The 18,544-nt window shown below is 32.2% G+C and overlaps 1 protein-coding gene across 1 annotated transcript; it reads left to right on the forward strand.

Annotated features, from left to right (window-relative positions):
- Window positions 1–9,079: 9,079 nt before the first annotated feature.
- On the forward strand, window positions 9,080–15,407 carry LOC135135452 (uncharacterized). The gene is made up of 3 exons (XM_064064507.1): window positions 9,080–11,857; window positions 14,642–14,810; window positions 14,868–15,407. The coding sequence occupies exons 1-3, from the start codon at window positions 11,836–11,838 to the stop codon at window positions 15,331–15,333; spliced, it is 657 nt and encodes a 218-aa protein (XP_063920577.1). The 5' UTR covers window positions 9,080–11,835; the 3' UTR covers window positions 15,334–15,407.
- Window positions 15,408–18,544: the final 3,137 nt, after the last annotated feature.

The following is an 18,544-nucleotide window of genomic DNA, read 5'->3' on the forward strand; positions in this document are numbered from 1 at the left end:
CCGTGTTTTACAACTAGGTAATGTACGTCATACGAATATCAAAATAAAAGTGACTTCACTATATGTAAAATGCTAAAACGAGTTTTACCATCACTAAGAAAAAATATTTATGTTGCATATCAGCACCCAAATCATTTTCGTAATGTTTCTAATAATAATTTTTTATTACAAATAACGATCGGGGCGAGGCTCTGTACCTTATTTAATTACGTTGCTTATTTTAAATGTATTATGCTGTTCCTGAGTTTAGGAAATGGCTGTTTTTATTACTGCTTTAAATGAGAATTTCCTTCTACGTACTTCCTGACTAAGTTTGAGAAATGTTTAAGTTAATTTATTCTTCCTTAAGATTTTGTACGAATTACGACTCACTATATTATGAACATGTCGTTTAAATTTGTATATTAATTTGTAGAAGCTATTTCTGCAATAAAGTTACTAGAAGTGCAAATTCTTCTAAAACTACTCTTTTCGCATCTATTAAATGTTAAGTAATCGTGTTGCAACTGCAAGTATCATATTTTAAAATTACGACGAACACTAGAAATCGAAGAAGTGTGGAGAAGGCACTGTAACAGATTACTCGGCTTTTGTGTTTTATATAAGGAAATGAATTCTTGATTTAACCTTTCACGTTTTACCAACCCTAACTAAAATCTACTCTTGTGCAACAATAATACGTACTTACTAACATGTACACGAACAAACTGATGTTAAACGTGTTAATTCTGAAACTTCTCACAAGAAGCTCCCCCATCTAGATTCCCATTAATCACTTAATGTAATTAAAATTTAATAACAATAATCGTACTAATGCTAATGGCTTAATATATAACACAATTATTGTAGTTTTACTTAAAACTTGCGGAAACTTCGGTCTTGACAAAACAGATTAGTTGATCAAATCGGACAACAGTTTGACGCAATCTTCATCACCGTAGAAGGTCGTAGAGTGTCTTTGAAAACCTCGAGTAGTGTGTTGGATTATGTTTCTCAGATCGAGTTGCTCTTTCAATCTACGAAATGTGGGAGGCAAACACCCACCGTATTTACTCCGACAGTTCGTTGCCTTTGGATTTGGTATAATAAGGCTCCGATTAAATTGTTTTACAAACACTCTAATTTAAAAAAGATGAAATGTTGGTATTTCGGTGACAAATTGCACATTTCGTGTCGCCACTCATCAATAAGACAAGATTTTTGTGTCGTTTTTTTTATTAGATCCGTGCTTTTTTTAATTAAAATTAGGTGAATCCTTAGCGATTATTAGGCGCCTAAGTTGTAACAAACTAAAGCAAAACAATTAAGTCATGATTATTTTTAAAGATAAATAAGAATGCCAAAAAACACTCATCGAGTCATTTTTCTACATATTATGAAAATAGAGTTGTCTTCATAAATAAAAATAACAGCTTTAGCGGTGTGAAATGGTCAACAAAAGTGTAAACTTAGGTATTTGTAGATATAACGAGCGATCAAAAAGTTTTCAGATTAGAGTTGGCCACCGAAATATTTGTCATGTCTTTGATTAAACTGTAAAACTCATGCATAACCTTTTTCTATTGACATGACAAATATTCCATGGCTAACTCTAATCTGAAAACTTTGTGATCACCCTCTAGATTTTTTTTATCTACTTCTTTCGCTATTGTTCCAGTTTCTAGGATCCTAGGATTCCAGGATAAGCACAGAAAAAAATAATTTACGATGAAAAATCAACAACCCAATACTCCGTTGGGTAAAAAAAAAACATTTTCTTATTGAATTATTTGTTGTTCATGTTTTCTATACGAATGTAAGACTTTTATCATAATTCCTTTCTTCTAGCTGTTGATTGATATCTGTAGATCAATGAATTGGGCGTTTCTAGGCGACTCTTTTGGATGTATGAATTTTTCTTATATAAGACTCTGACTTTACAGTTAAAGATTTTAGCAGATATTCCTCTGCTTTTTCGTGTCAAAATCTCGGAAAAATACAGCCAACGCTGCCGACAGTATTAATTTGTAGCGGATTTTCCACAGAGGGTCAATGACTCGGCGCTGAAGTGATTGTCCTGGAGCCATCTAGGTATGAGTAGGAGTAAATCAATGTTCTCTTAAAAAGCACTCTTTACTTAAAATATTACTTGAGTTTAATATTATCATTTAAAAAGCATACTTCCTATAATTATTTCAAAAATCTATCTCTTATAAAATGATGTTCTAAAATTAACAGACATTCGTTTTACGTCATTATATCTACAACACAATATACAATACAGCTAGCATTCAGTTACTACAGTTTTTATTAAATATTTGTGTCACAATGTGTTATTACAGTATGTTGTTACCAAGCGAGTCGCATAATTTTATGCTGATTTTTACATCTTTTTAAACCATCCAAATTTGTGCTCTTTACGCAATTATTCAGGTCCAGTTATTAGTGTGGGATTGTATTTTGACTAAATAAAAGAGATCACGTACAACTTGATTGTCTCATTAATTAAAGCTTATCCGGTTATCCCCTCCAAAAAAAATTGGTGACGTCATCTCAAAATGTTGCCGAATAAATCCTACCTAAAATATGCAAACTATTATTTATCTCTCTATACTTGTGGTTTATGAATGTTTTCATTTATTTTAAAATCACTAATGCAGGTCTCTTAAAAAGAATTGTATCTTTAATTGATCAAATCACCCACTTTTCACGATAATTTGACGATACAGTACTATTGTTAGTACTATTACACTGCACCTATTCAAACTGATATACGGGTCGTTGTTAAAATGTGAATGACGTCATAAGATTTTATAATGAAAAAATTCACTTGAAATACACGCAAAGCATGCTTCTTAATCTGTACTTTAACATTCTACACTTATCTTTGCAACAAAACCATCACTAAACAGGATGATAGTTTGTCGTGCTGCAAAAAATTCAATGCCTCTTATCATACCAGCTACGTTGGAGTCGATAAAGTAAGGTACTTGAAGTTGCAAAACTGAAACGAACTAAATGTTTGGAAATGTGGCCTTGGTTGTGCCCTTCTTCTTTATACCAGAATAGTTCTTCTACTTATGTTTTGTAGTTTCCTGGAGGAATCCAGGTAGGTGATTTTAATGTGCCTTATTTAGTTAATCATTTCAATAACGATTTGAATGATCGTAAGAAGGAAGATATTTCACCATTTTTTAATCTACTGTGGATCTTAAGGTATCCAATACTGTCTATATTGCAAAGGGTAGATTATCAGATCTTGTTATTACAAATTTCGCTTGTGATGTTAGTCATGATTTAGTACCTCTTTTTCAAGAAAGTACTCATCATCCAGCTTTGTTTTTGTCGTTGTACATTTGAGTCTGGTTTTTCTAATCATTTTAGAGAAAGTCCATGTGAACTTAAATACAATTTCAAAACAGTTAATTTCGGGGGTTTGTCGAATCATTATTTATTTCACATGGAGTGGAGTGCTCTTTAGTTGAAATTTATGTTCCTAGAAAGAAACGTTGTGAACGGGTCTATCCATCTTGGTATGTATACTTCAGATATCATTTGCAAAATCAAACTTAAATGCAAAATGTTCAAAGGACACAAAAAATCAAAATCTGCTTATTTTGATGAAAAATAAAACTTTTAAGACAAGAAATTAAAAGGGATATTGATATTGTCTATGATCAATTTATTAGTAGTGTTCAAAGCAATTTAATTTGGTGGACCTAACAAATTCTGGTTATTTGTCAATAGCAAGGACAATCAAAGAGGTATTCCTTCCGCTTTGAACCGACAAAGTTTATTACAAAACGCCTAGAGAAATCCTTAAAGTTTTCTCTTCATATTTTAGTGAAATATTTCTGGAGGATGCCGTAAATTTAGAGGCAGATTTAACTGGTGGACCTTTGCCGCATTTCATCAATAATTTGACTATGATAACTGATAATGATATATCTTCACATCTTATTTAATCTAATATTAAATACCTGTATTTAAGTCCACGGTGAGAGGAGTTGCATATACAATTATAGGCCTGTCATTATAATGTCTGCAATTTCCAAAATATTTCAGTCAATCTTATATATTTTGTTTCATTTGTACGAATAATAATGTAAAACGTTTTATTTGTGATGGACAGTATGACTTTGTACGTGGCCGATCTACAGTGGCTAATTTAGCAGATCTTACTGATTTCCTGGTTACGTCGTTGGATGATAATGTACAGCAGGTCGACGTTGATTACACCGATTTTTCAAAAGCATTTGACCGGCTTAATCATCAGATATTATTGAATAAATTTCATTATTACAGTTTTCCTCAATCATTTGTGGATGTAACAAAATCGTATCTTTATGGTAGAGTATTTTTTTATGTTGATCACCTGGACTTTTCGTCCTCCAGTTTTACAGTAAATTGCGGTGTTCCACAAGGTTCAAATCATCAAATCTTGGTCCCTTGTTGTTTTTGCTCTTTATAAATGACATAAGAACATCTGTTAATGTTCGCTCACTATTGTATGCTGATGACATGATGGTATTCTGTAATATTCACACTATTGAAGACTGGTATAAACTTCAAAAGAACATAAATTCTCTCAAAAAATGTTGTTTGGAGAACAAATTAAGACTAAACATCCAAAAGTGTAAAAAATTAAGTACGAAGATTCCATAGATGGAAAGCTTATAACAAGATGCACTTCTATCAAAAATCTGGTTTGATCTTCATATTGATTTCATCAAGAAATCTGCTCTGAAGCTTCTTGGCTTTGTTATTCGTTCTTGTCGAAACTTCACTGATATAAATTGTTTTATCACCCTATTTTTTGATCTTGTAAGATCCCGTTTAGAGTATGGTGCTACAGTTTATATATTGTTAATATTGAATCAGTGCAGAGAAGAATCTTAAAGTTCATGGCCTTGGTAATGATATTTTATGCAGTCGTTTTAGTGTTATTTGATTACAATGTAGGCGTGATGTGCTTTACAATAGGTTCCTTTATAACTTGCTGCGCAACAGAATCAATTACCCACAGCTTTAATCTTCTCTAAATTTTTGCGTTCCCATGGTTCGGTTGATATCGGCTCAGTATTTTTATATTCCTAAACCAAATACAAATGTTATAAGGTATTCTTCAACATTTAACAGCTGTTGTATTGGCAGTATCTCTTCAGACTATTCTGAGTTTTATGCAATGTCTCTCTTGTGATTGAAAAGTACCATTTGCTTCTAGATCCTGTTATCTATTCCATGGATGGATGTCAGGTAGTGATCCAAAATTGGGTCAGTTGTCGTTGTATGAGTTTCTGACATACCACTAATCACCTACACGTAAGATACCACTTTGCTATTCCACTGTTTCGAAATACTTCTTCTTTTTTTTACCTCAAAGTATTCTTTTCTTTCTTTAAAGCTGGCTTATACCTCAGAGAATAAGAAAGTTTTGTCCAATAACATGGGACCAATTTTTGAATGTTTATTTTTTTTAAGATTTTTTTTTTCGGTTCTAACAAATACAATATGGGGCCACATGGATTTTTGCAGCAATTAAGTATGTATTCCAAGTAATCCCACACTCGGTGTAACTTGGAACAACCGTATTTAACTTGTTTAAACATATATGTATTTACATTAACATACACTTGCGAGCATTGAAATCGGGCCACAAATCGGGCCACTATTCACATCTGACTTTGAATCAAATTTTCCACCGAACTCTATCACACTTAGGGCCGGTTGCATAAACGCAAATCAAATTTAATCTCTGATTAAGAACAATTGTAACTATGATAATAACAATCGTTACTATGGAGTTAATCAGAGATTAAATTTGATTTGCGTTTATGCAACCGGCCCTTAAAGAAACTAAAAAAGCCTTTAGAAAGAACAGATGTTTGTCTTTAAAACAGAGTTACGAAAAACTTCATGAAATTGTTTTGCATATTCTTTTGTGGGCAAAAAAAAAAGTTGTTCAATAACGAAATTTTTTATGTTAACAAAATCAACAATTTAAAGAAGAAAATGATGTTAATATTCCGTGTTGCCACCCCTAGCTCTAATACGCTCGCATTCGTCTATTCATGGACTCAATTAAGGTGACGACAACTTCTTGCCCATTCTTCTTTAAGGCCTATTCTGAGCTCTTGGAGTGACCCAGGAGCCGAGATCCTATCTGTAATTCTTCGTTTAAGTTCATCCCACAGATGTTCTATAGGATTCATATAGATATAGATATAGATTTTGAATAATTTTCATTTAAAGTCAGATTTGAATAGTGGCCCGATTTTAATGCTAGCAAGTTTATATGTAAGGATATTTTATTATTTGGAATGCATTCTAGGTCACATTTGATTAGATGGAGTGCTTTTACTTCAGAAAATTGTAATTCTTTCAAAAAGTATAGCAAACCAAAAGTCAAAATCGTTCACAAGAAGCCCCGGTTGACGGTACTAGAGTTGTTGGTATAACTTTGTGCAGTTACCAAGATTAGAAAAAGATTTCTCACCTACTTTCTCATATACATTGCAAAAGTTAAATTTTTGTGAAGTCAAAAGAAAGGGTCGATTACTGAATCCCAGACAAAGGAGCTTGTCATTTTACACCTTTTAAGTAAGATTTAGTAAAATGTTATTAATACTCTTTTTAAGCCCGTTTTTAAAGGCATATATGTATAAAAACCTAATTTTTCAAGCATTTTGCTTTGTTTTTAAAGTATATTAAAAAAGTTCCAATTTCAAGGCATTTCGATCTGTTTTTAACTTTGTACTATATGGGCCTGTTCAGCATGCAAGTCATTCAATGGTTTTTACTTTGTTTTTAAAGGTATATTTAAAAAGCAAATATGTATTTCAAGGATTTTGTCCTGTTTTTAAGGTACTTATACTTTATATTTACTGATACTGTTAAGCCAAAGAAGCCCCATTTTAATACTTTTACATAATTAAGTAAGATTCAGACTATCTTATGCACATCTTATTAAAAAAATATAAAAAACAAGTTAGTGATATACAGGGTGTTATTGAAAGGTAAGTAGAACAAAATTGACAGTTCTTCGCGAAGTCCAAGAAGTCTAAAAAACTTATGTTGTGTTATCAAAATTATAAGGGGAAAATTAACCCTTATCCAACCTTTTTAGACGCTACTGAAGGATAAATAGGTAAAATTAATTTATTTTAGTAAATCCTAGCAACTGTAACAATAAAGCTTTTGTCAAGACTAAACGTTGCTATAGAAACGAAAGATGATCTTTTTTTCAGAGGCGTACAACGAATTTGGACATAGATTTTAATAATTTTTATCTCTAAAAGGAGAACACTTTCATCTGAACTTTTTTTTACGTTTAGCACCCATACTTCGAGATCAATTGCCGATTTTATTTTGTACATACCTTTCAATAAGACGCTGTATTAGTTTCCGCAGTCACTACTACTGCTACTGCCACTGGTACTTGCATCATCGGAGCAGCAAAAAAAAATCATCTCAATTTTTTTTGGTTGTATCTACTTACTGAAATAACTCTCCTAACGAAGTTATGAACATCTTTCTTTCTTCAACATTGTTAAGTTTTATGACTATCAAATCAAATAAACGTAGAACGCCCTTGCTTTTAATGGTTATTTGTGTACCATTTTCGGTCAAATATAAGACCTTATGTTTTCACATTTAATATTACAAAAACTGTAATCAGTTTCAAAATCATAATTATGAAACCTGATAAAGTCAGTCCAAAAACGAAGTCGAATGAATTTATTTAACAAAATTCTCAGGTGGTCCAATAGATTTAAATTCGAACAATGAATAATGAAAATCAGATGGACCATATCTGAAAATTAATTCATCATATTCGTATGAAATTGCTTTAATATCATTTCTGTATCGAAAGACACCATTACCATCAAATGGAACGCCGGGAAATAGTTTTCATTCATTCAATTCAATATAATACTCCTAACAATTGTCATAAAATATAAAAGTTCGTCCTATGTATGACTTAAAAATTGTTTGTTTGTTTTTTTTTTGTCGCTAGGTAGTCCTAACGCATGATAGTCATGAACGTTTTGAGAATGTATTAATTGAAAACTAGGAAAGTCTATGAAATAAAATTTATTTTCATCTAAATTACAACCTCTCCAGAACATTTTTGATAGTTGCGAGAGATTTCTTTGGCAAACGGTAAATATTCAGATATTAATTTTGGATCGTTATATCGTTTGTCATTTATATTCATTATCCAAACCCATTTTATTTTTATGAAATAAGTACAAATGATGGTTTAAAGTTATTAATAAATTATCTAGATAATTTATAGAACATAAGTCAGGTAAATTCGGTTATAAAGACACTTTATTAGACTTGGCTGAATTTGGTTGTTTTGTAGTAGCATATCTACTTGTCAATGGCTTAATATTTAATTAATTCATATATTAATCGTTCAGGTCTTCCATATAAATAATGAATTGCCCACATATCATCTTGAGTTAAATTTATCGATATCACCTTGAATATTATAGGCGCACCTATATAACAGAATTATTATTTGCAGAATGTTCTATTTTAATTAATTTAATAGTTATATTTGGTCTTTCTGTTAAATTTAATCTTATATTACAATGTATTCTTTTTTCTTTACAACTTTGGAGTTTTCTCTATTTGATTAGGTGATAAATATACTCTGTAATCATTATGGGTTCTATCCAGTTTGATTTGCAATAATATGTCTAATTTTAATGGCAATTCTATTTTCAGTCGTCTAAAATTTTGAAATGTAACAAATATAAAAAAATACAGTAAAAGAAAAACTCAATTAAAACTATGAAAACGGAAATTTTCAAAATCTAAAAATAACACAACCATGCTTAGACACGCGTACTTTAGTAAAATAAGCATAAAAAAAGTAGGGTTGCCATGTATAAACAATGTTGGTGTAACAATATTACAAATATGATTTTCGTTGGCATTTAACAAAGCAAAATTTATGCATTTTGATGAATAAGTAAAACTCTTACATCTGTCTACCGTTATTTTATAAATTATTTTATAAAAAAAACCTTCGTATTTTTTATTATTACTTTAAAAAAAAGGGCAATCAAAAAAATACTATATATAGGTCTAACAATTTTATTGCAATTGATTACAGTAAACGTCGCTTGAAAGAATTCGCCGAAAATGGGTCAAATGTGAGTAATTTGTGTACATACAATGGTTTAGACAAAAAATGAATTATTGACAAAAGCGCTAAATTAACGGGACAATGGACTTGTTTATGAGAGCGATAAATTTTTATTGCCCTTGCAGAATTGGCATCCTTTTGTCGAGCACGATAATTGGGGATGAGAACGATAAAACTTTCGTCGATGGAACTGACGCACCTGCATTTATGGTGTGTGTTTGTTTTGAACCCAAATTTTAATGCTTAGGAAAGTCCGAAATATTTCCTACTCTACTTTAATTCGCACCTTTTATTAGACAAATAAATAAGTGATTACAACAATTTTTCTTAAGTACAGATTATGTATAGGTACATAAAATAATACTTAATTTGAGCAACTGACAATTATTTTTAAATGAATAATACATATTCGCTTCCACAGAACACTACAACTTTTTAAAGAGAGCAATAATAATTTTATTATAACACTAACCTATATCTAACGGCTTCTGTTTAAACTTTTCATCTTACAAGTAGGCACAAAGAGAGCGTTATCTGCTTCTACAAAATTACTTTATAGGTAACTAACTGTAACGTATACAATAACGACAATAACATAATAAGTTAACAATATTATTTACGTTATTTATTTATTTACTGAGCATGAAAAGAAATGTTAAACATGACTTTCTTTGTACGGTCATCATTTAACTAATTGCACACGAATGTATCACGTCACAAATTTAAAGAAGATAATCTCGAAAGTGCTTTGTCCTTACATTTTTATCTGTAAAACAGTGTTTCGTTTCCTACATAAAACTACTAAAAATTATGTGAAAATTGAAATTAAGGACTTCCATAAAAAATGTCAGTTAATTTGATAAAATTACAACTTCAAGAATGTCCCAGATTCCGTGTTGCAGAAAATATCTCATTTATTACTGGAATATCACAAAGAGGTAGAAAACGGCGGCTAGAGAAAATATACTGTAAGCATTTTTGCTCATTATAAACAAATTTTATTAGATTGATTTCCGTTTCAAATTTATATCACACGATATTTTTCTTAAGTAAGTCGTTTCGGCATTTTTCTCAAAATGTATTTACATGTCACGACATGGCCATAATAAATTTCATAAAAAAATAATAGAACTATTTAAGTCTTTACTCAGAAAAAAACAATCTATTCAGTTTCCAAAAAATATTTAGGGTATCAGTCAAATAGTTTGGTAGAGCGGATTTGGATTGAAGTGACAGAACTTAAGTAACGGATTTTTTACCACTTGAATCACTTTTGACCTCTCTGAAGTAAAAATCTGACAGAATTACGTTTCTGTGAACATTTCTTCAATTTACTTAGTCAAATATACGCCTAGAGTGTAGGAGGAAACCTGTAAAAAAACCTTCCATTTTATGCAATCTGCAAGTCAATATCCAAATAAATTTGAAAGATTTTCGTTTAACGTTTCGACAAAACACTTGTTAGAGTGGAAAAACTTTGAGAAGGAGACACCAATAAGGCGTCCCAATCGATGTAAAAGAGAATTTAGGGAAAGTAACTATACTGGTTTGATCCGTTTGGTTTAACAGTGTTTCACTTCGTCTTAACTAAACTAACTGAACATGTTCTTCTCATAGCATTTCCACTAAAGTTATTGTAAATACACTATAAAAATCCCAACTGAAAGAAGATTAAATTAGCAACGTTGCTTATATTGTTCTTCTTTAATTCTTTTTCTTCTATAAAATAGCATAGAGTAACAAATTCTGTGAAAATACACTACGTATCTTTGTTTTTAAATGGCAGTGACGAACAAATGAATTTTCTAACGAAGTACATCTCGATACGTTACATACATTTAAAAAGAGCACCTTCTATTGCTTAAATTTTACTCTTATCACTTTAACCATAGTAATTATTTTGTTCTGCAGTTTTGTTAGTAACTTTGGCGATTTTTGACGATCTTCTTTGTTTAGTTTTCGGTGGACAAACATCATAACCTTGAGGAATACAATTTTTAACTAGAAGAGTAGCAGTTGCTCTATTGTTGCTTTTCACTTTGGTCACAGTGACTGTCGTTGTTTGATATACCCTTCTCCTAGTATACTGAGGGAGAATAGTTTCCAGTTGATCGAGTCTATCTTCAATAAGCATGTCTTTAATTTCATCCGAAGATAAAGTCGGTGTTTTTGACTGCTTCATAAAGGGCCTAGGTTCTTCGCTACCTTGTAAATACAATCCTAATCCATCTTCAATTTGTTGCAAAGGTACTGTCTGTCGAAACTTCCTGTCCTTAACAAATAACTCCTTAGTTACTAAATTATCAAGACTACTAGCTTGTGAATTAAGCGATTTGCACATCGATTTTTTACCACTAATTTTAACACACACGGGATTTTTGTACACGTACTTAGTCACAACATTTATCACTTTGGTTGTCAATACTGGTGATGGTTTAATTGGAATACTGCTCAAGTAAGGCAAGGATAGCGATGGTAATTGATTCATGTAATTAACTGGATTGAATAATTTGTTGCAGTCACGGTAGGTATTACTTTGCACGTTAATCGTGAACAATGTAACAACACACAATAAAACCAGTAACATTTTTACAATAGAATGATTCGCTCGACATTTGTGCTGTAACTGATTGGAGAGTGAAGACTGCGACTTCTTTATAACTTTTCCAAGTAGACCACCAGATGCAAATTAGAAAATGGTACAGGCTCTCGTGTCAGGTATTGTTCGGGGAAGGTTGGACAATTGTGATCCAAAAGAACCTATACATTGGTTATATTTTCAAAGTTGACCTCAAAAACCATTAGGTACTATTTATTATTGAAAAGTTATTGAGAAGCTAAATGACACTGCGTCAGTAAAGTACAATCCCATGACAGAGACGTATTTTAAAACAAAAACAAAAAAACACAAAATAACAAATTTTTCACTATAAATTGATATTTTATGTTCAGCTACTTTTGTAAATGTTGTTTCCATTTTTTTCCTGTGTATAAAATGGATAAATGTATAAAAGTTTCGTATAAATAATAATAAATTGTACGAAATAGGAAATTTGCTTCGTTCAGCGAATCTCTATTAATGTTTACCATATGAACAATATCATTATCTCATAAGAAAGTCACACACCATTTTTATGCGGATCTACTCGTATTATTATATTGTCAATTATAGCAATTACAAATGTTCCACATTTCATATGCTGCTCCATGAGGTCGTGATCTGAGTCCTATTTAATTGACATTAGCAAATATTTAACAAAATGACATTATATTTTTATCTCAACAACTAAAAATCCATTACCTTAATAAAGTGAAAAATCTGGGCTAATTTACAATAAACAAGTGTTGAGAAATAGGTCAGACAAATGGTCCTCACTGAATCAAACAATTGAAAGAACAATAATTTTTCTGTTTGCTCGAATTATCACAACCACAATTGTACAAAAAGAACGTGTGAAGACGGTTTATTAATGGGTGCGCAATTATTATTTTGCTTTTCTAAAGAAAACCATAAAACGGAGAAAATGGTATCGGCATAATAGCTACCAATAAAATCATTATGGGCTTCGTTAGCCCACTTGAACACAATATTTTTGTTATTAACGAGGTTAGTCAAAAAGCAACTGTGTAAGTACACGTGTGATGCATTCATCTTATTACAAAAAGCCATTTTTTAAAGATAAAGGAAAGTGTTGAAAGTTTGGTATATTGTTATATTTTAATAATACCCACTGAATTCCTTTATCAAAATATAAACAATTAAAAGAAAATTTTAATTAAGCGTTATGGAAATGAATATAATGAATACATTATAAGCGTTTTGTTCGCACTACAGTTTTAAACAGCGGTTACTTAAATAGTTTTATAATAGTTCGCGTGGATGCTATTAAAGAACAAAGGAAACTAATTTAAAATACAAGAATAATTTTGTAACAACGTGATCCAAACCGCGACAATAGTGAATTGTTAATTTTCTTTAAAATTCGTAAATGTTTCATTCCGCTTTAAAATGGAGCAAAAATAGTATATTACATATCGAGGGTGGTAAGAAGCTAATTACGAACGAAGTTTATACACGAGCGAGCGTAGCGAGCGAGTGATGTAATATGAGTTCGTAATTAGCTTACCACCAGAGTTGTGTCATATACTTTTTCTACGATCTATAATGAAGAATCACTTTCAAAAGAAATTTTTTTAGGAAAGCAAATATTTATAGTTGCTATGGAAACTACCCAAACAGGCACGTAATATATATATATTACGTGCCTGTTCATTCATTACATGCCAGTGGGTGTAACTATGGTTTTACTATGAGGCTAGACAGTTCGTAATTCATGGATTACTATGTGGGAGTAGAAAAAATTATTTACCGAACCTCGGTCTCTAAATATAAATAGAGCAGGCATCATCAAGGCAAAAATATCAACATGTATATCATAATGCCTGACATACTTTTTATAATACACTTATTTACGTTAAACGTTTCACTATATCATTTTTAAAATTATTCTATCCACTCTAATTCTGAAAAATACCATTTTCATTATTTAAATTATTATTAATTATTAACAATCAAAATTAAGTACCTTCAACATAGAACGATATTACGTTCGTTAACGTAAGCTAAGAAAGTGTTGTAAAAAGGTACATCCGGCAAATGGCTACTTTCATGTTTTCTAGACATTTTACCCTATAGTATAATTTCTAATAGGTGTCCCGTTTCACTTTGTCGTCTGTATAGATTTTTATTAGACAGTGTTATTTAGAATTTAGAGATTGACACGCTCAAGTACTTCTGGTTTATGAATCCGTCATGACTCCTAGACAACCAGATTTTCCCCAAAAAAAGAAATCAAAAATGGATAATCACGTCTTATATTAATATAAAAAGAACGTTCGTCAACTTTGTGTGCTTTGAGAGGTGATGCTGCTTGGGCTTAATTAATATGATTTTACTTGTTTAGAAACTGATTATTGAAAATATCTTACAAAGTAATGTATCAGCCCATATCTCCAACACCACATATTATAAAGTCAAAATTAATAACGCCATATCATCCGGTATTTAATGTACTTCAGAGGTTGAGAAGGATTTGTGTAAATAATCTTTTTTTAGTTATTTTGTTATTATTATTATTAATTTTCATACCAAACATTTGTTATTTGAGAGTTGTATACAAAACTTATTAAATACCACAACAAGTTTAGTATTTCCATTTATCTCTTAAGTGTGTTTGACCAATAAACCAATATCGTGTACCTGTCTGCTTGTCTACCTGCAAATACGTTTCTTGATAAAGCAAGAAATTCTTGAGATAAAGAAAACCCCTAACACCGGACAAAACCTATAAATAAACCCTGATCGAGAAAATATTTCAGTGAAAACAATAACCTGCTTCAGCGCGTTGTTTACTCAAAAACACCCGTTAGAAATGTTAAAGTTTGTGAATCTACTATGTTTATTATTTATTTACTTCAATAATTCAACAATTTCAACTACAGAAGAATTACGAGGTCGTGGACGCTTATTTCGCAACACATACACCAAAGTAGTCACCGTATCGCAAGTGACGACATCATTAATACCATCTTCATGTGTTCGAGTTGAGGCAACACTACCACCTTGCAGAAATGTGCGATATTTGAAATTCCCACAACTGCCAACATTTTCGTAAGTATATAATACGATGGTAGTATTGTATTTAATTTTATTTTTGGATTTTAACAGTATCAATCGTCCCACCCAAGTAACCACAACAAATGAATCCGCTGTAGAAACCACTCCTCTGGGATGGGGTGAATATTTCGGTCTTTATGCTCCAACAGTGACTGTAACGACTACGGATCTTCATATTTCGACGGTCCAAGATCCTTCAGTGGTAGTTACCTTTGTTGTAAAAGGGTGCAGGCCTTTGAAGTTACCCATGGATCTGGACAGATGTCCTCAGGAACAGCCACTTTCGATTGAAGAAGCGTTGCAAACGTCGACAGTTTCACCTGTTGTAAATACAGCTGCCCTTTTGCCAACGAAAACCATGTCGGGATTGCAACCAGAGAGCACTGCTGTTTTTAACGGATTAGATTTGCCAGAAGAGCCCAAGGTCCAAGAAAATTCAAATCTTCTTGAACCATCGATGGACGAAGTTAGGGAAAATGGTCCTGTCCAACCAACTGAGACTCTCGTCAACACATGATAACCTTAACATTAAGAAACAAATTATTTTTAAAGTGATGAAAAAATAACCTAATTAAGTGAAATATTTGATTAATATGATAATTTATTAAGTTTTAATCAGGGAATAAGACTACGTTATTTACGGATTTTTTGACGTGAAGTTGTATTTATTGTGTATGTATTAAAATAATTTCTAATAGAATGCTAACTGTGTTACACTATGACTTTATTTATTTATTTTCTAGTATTATATTACAATTTAGAATAATGATTAACAAAAATTTTCTTACACATTACACATCAAATTCTATTTTAGATGCTTTAATAATAAATCTGAAATAACTATTCTGTTTGAACCATGGTTTACCGTCAAGTTTGTGACATCAGTGATATTTTTTAATAGTAAACATTTTAACATAAGTCTGTATAGAGAACTAAAATTACATGCAAATTAAACCAATTTTGTAAAAAAAAATAGAGGTAAAGAAATTTTAGAGCTTCATGTTTAATGCTATGAAAATCATATCAATTTATTTAGAATCCGAGTGTAATAGGGTCCATCCGGCGAGCGACTGCTTCCATGTTTTCTCGACGTTTCATGACCCTTAGAGTACGAAAAAATAAGTAGCTCGTTTCTGCCTGTCCGTCTATCTATCTGTCTGTCGTCTGTGTAGACTCCGGGTATTAAATGAGATAAATTTATGTAGAATAGTCTCAAAAATTTTCGCAAAATTACAGATTAACGATATAGGCCGATAATTTTCAATCATAGTTCTATTTCCAGATTTAAAGATAGGTGAGATGATAGACAATTTCCACACATCTTTTGCCTATCTCCGCATAAAAATCCAGATCCCGGTCGATCTGTCGAAGGATTGATTTTTTTCTATTGGACGTAATCGGTCATTTACTACTGTTCACATGACTGGCTATGCTATTATCAATATCACACTCTACTGTTCAATTATCCTGTATGTAATAAGCACTCGCAATTCTCAAAGAGCGAAATTACAGAAATCTTCGTTCTACTGCAGTCAGCACCCATTCTTCTTGTTGTTGTTGTTGTTGTTCTTCCTCCTCTTCTTCTTTTTCTTCTTCTTCTTCCTCTTCTTCCTCTTCCTCTTATTCTTCTTCTTCTTCAGACTATCTCATTCTTGGTCGGCCTACTGTTCTGCTTTCCATCGGTGACTTATCTCTGGCAAACTCTTATCGCTCTGTACTCTGGCATTCTACTAATATGGCTGTTCCATTCTCTCTTTCTCCCTTCAACGCTGTGATAACCCAAACTTCCCGCCTTTAAATTTTGACCTTGAAACAGTTTGAAAGGCCCGCGAAAAATTCAAAAATTCAAAGTTTGGCCTTGGCTGTGATCGTCTAACTAATGAGAACCTACGTTGTGTGTTTTTTTTTTTTTGTGGTTTTGAAAAATGGCGGGAAGAAGTTCTTTCATACAAGTGCATACACTGTCGAGAGCGCAAGAAATAATTAACAGAAATTGTTTTGGAGGGGGGGAAACGGCACCACCCTCACAGGGGGAAATACGCTGCGAAGATTTACCCCTCAGCGCAAAAACCCCCTTGGTTTTATTCCCGGGCGACATTTTATTACATTTCAAAACCCTTAAGATATGTGAAAGAAAAACACTCGCGAATTGACTGGAAGAAAAACACTCGCGAATTGACTGGAAGAAAAACACTCGCGAATTTACAGACATACACATATGAAAAACGAACAAATGGAAAATTCTATAAATCTGTTTGGAATCAATGCAAATATTTGAATATCATAAGTTTAATAAACAAAGCAAAAACTGAATCAAGTAACTGGATGCAAATACACAAGTTATTACAGGCGTGTGGCGGCCGATCTCTTTTCCCTTTTTTTTTTGTTACGGCAGTTAACAGGAGCACAACAAAAGTACCCCTGGAGCGTTGTAGCATAAGAGGAGTCTGAGCTACCGGTCTGGAACTGTTCTCCCCCCGCGACGATGATTCTATCTATCGCAAAGCCTACCCCACACGCATATCCCATGACGAACTTTGCCCTGCGGAACTAGGCCATTACGGTCGTCCAACCCGCAAAGATCTCGACTATTGGGCCAAATCGAGAAATTCACAACGTCGGCGGCCGCCCCCTGAATCTATCCAAACCTGTGGACTTGTACAGGTGGCGCGATAAATCTCGCCAGCTCGACTAGGAACCAAACCTCGCTTCTGCCACGTTTTCTGTGTCATTTAACCTCAATTCCATTTTAAAACATTCATCAATCTCTTATAACTCTGATGTTAACAACAACTGAACAAGTGTTAAAGTTTCAAAGAGCAATAAACAACATTTAAATTCGCCATACAATCTTGTGAAATCTTAGACAACAAATAATTCTTATGTGGGATTAAAGTTGGGCATCAAATAATTTATATGATAGAAAACATTCATCAACAAAGTATTTACAAAACAAAACTTAGCAAGGATTTATGAGACGAAAGATCTGGTGTGAAATAAACTTGTACAAATAGAAATGTTATGTGAGGTTAGAACTGTAGAACATGAAATTTACGTTCAATTAAATTTATACAACAAATAAAATTACTGAGGTTAAGATTGTGAGATTAAGAAATATAGTACGATGTGAAAAATTGCAGAGTTAACATAATTTACAGGAGATTAATATTTGCCACACTTCATTAACAGTTCAAACAAAGAGTTTACATTATGCCAAATTATATCATTAAGTGATTGGTTACTTCAGAAATAATTTACTTTGAGAGTTTAAAATACTACGAACTGGTTACCCCAACAAAACACATAATAAACAAATACAAAAATATCCAATCATCGCTCCGAGGGAAAAAACGTCTCGGTGATGTATCCAAAATCGTTGCGAGGAAAAAGCGTCTCGGTAACGTAAATTTTCTGTAGCGTTGGGGGCATGCCTTAATTAATTAATCAATCTGGCGTTGCGAAACATGCCCCGATGAATTAATCGTGATAACGATGATAACCACCTAAGGGGAGAAAATATCATAACCCCCCGCCAGTCCGCAGTATAATGAACTTGTTTAACTGCCGTAAATGAACTATTAGCAATCTTGTGTGAAGAATTTAGAAGTGTTATAATGTAACACTTACGTATATGCATCCAGAGACCTATTCGTAATTAAACATAAGGTGTTTTTCCTGACTAAGTGAATTTCATGAAATCTTCCAGCAAATGGTTAATTTAAATAATC

Source organism: Zophobas morio, unplaced genomic scaffold, assembly GCF_036711695.1.
Source record: "Zophobas morio isolate AGI-343-1 ecotype UQ-CSIRO unplaced genomic scaffold, CSIRO_AGI_Zmor_V1 ptg000024l, whole genome shotgun sequence".
Lineage (NCBI taxonomy): Eukaryota > Metazoa > Arthropoda > Insecta > Coleoptera > Tenebrionidae > Zophobas > Zophobas morio.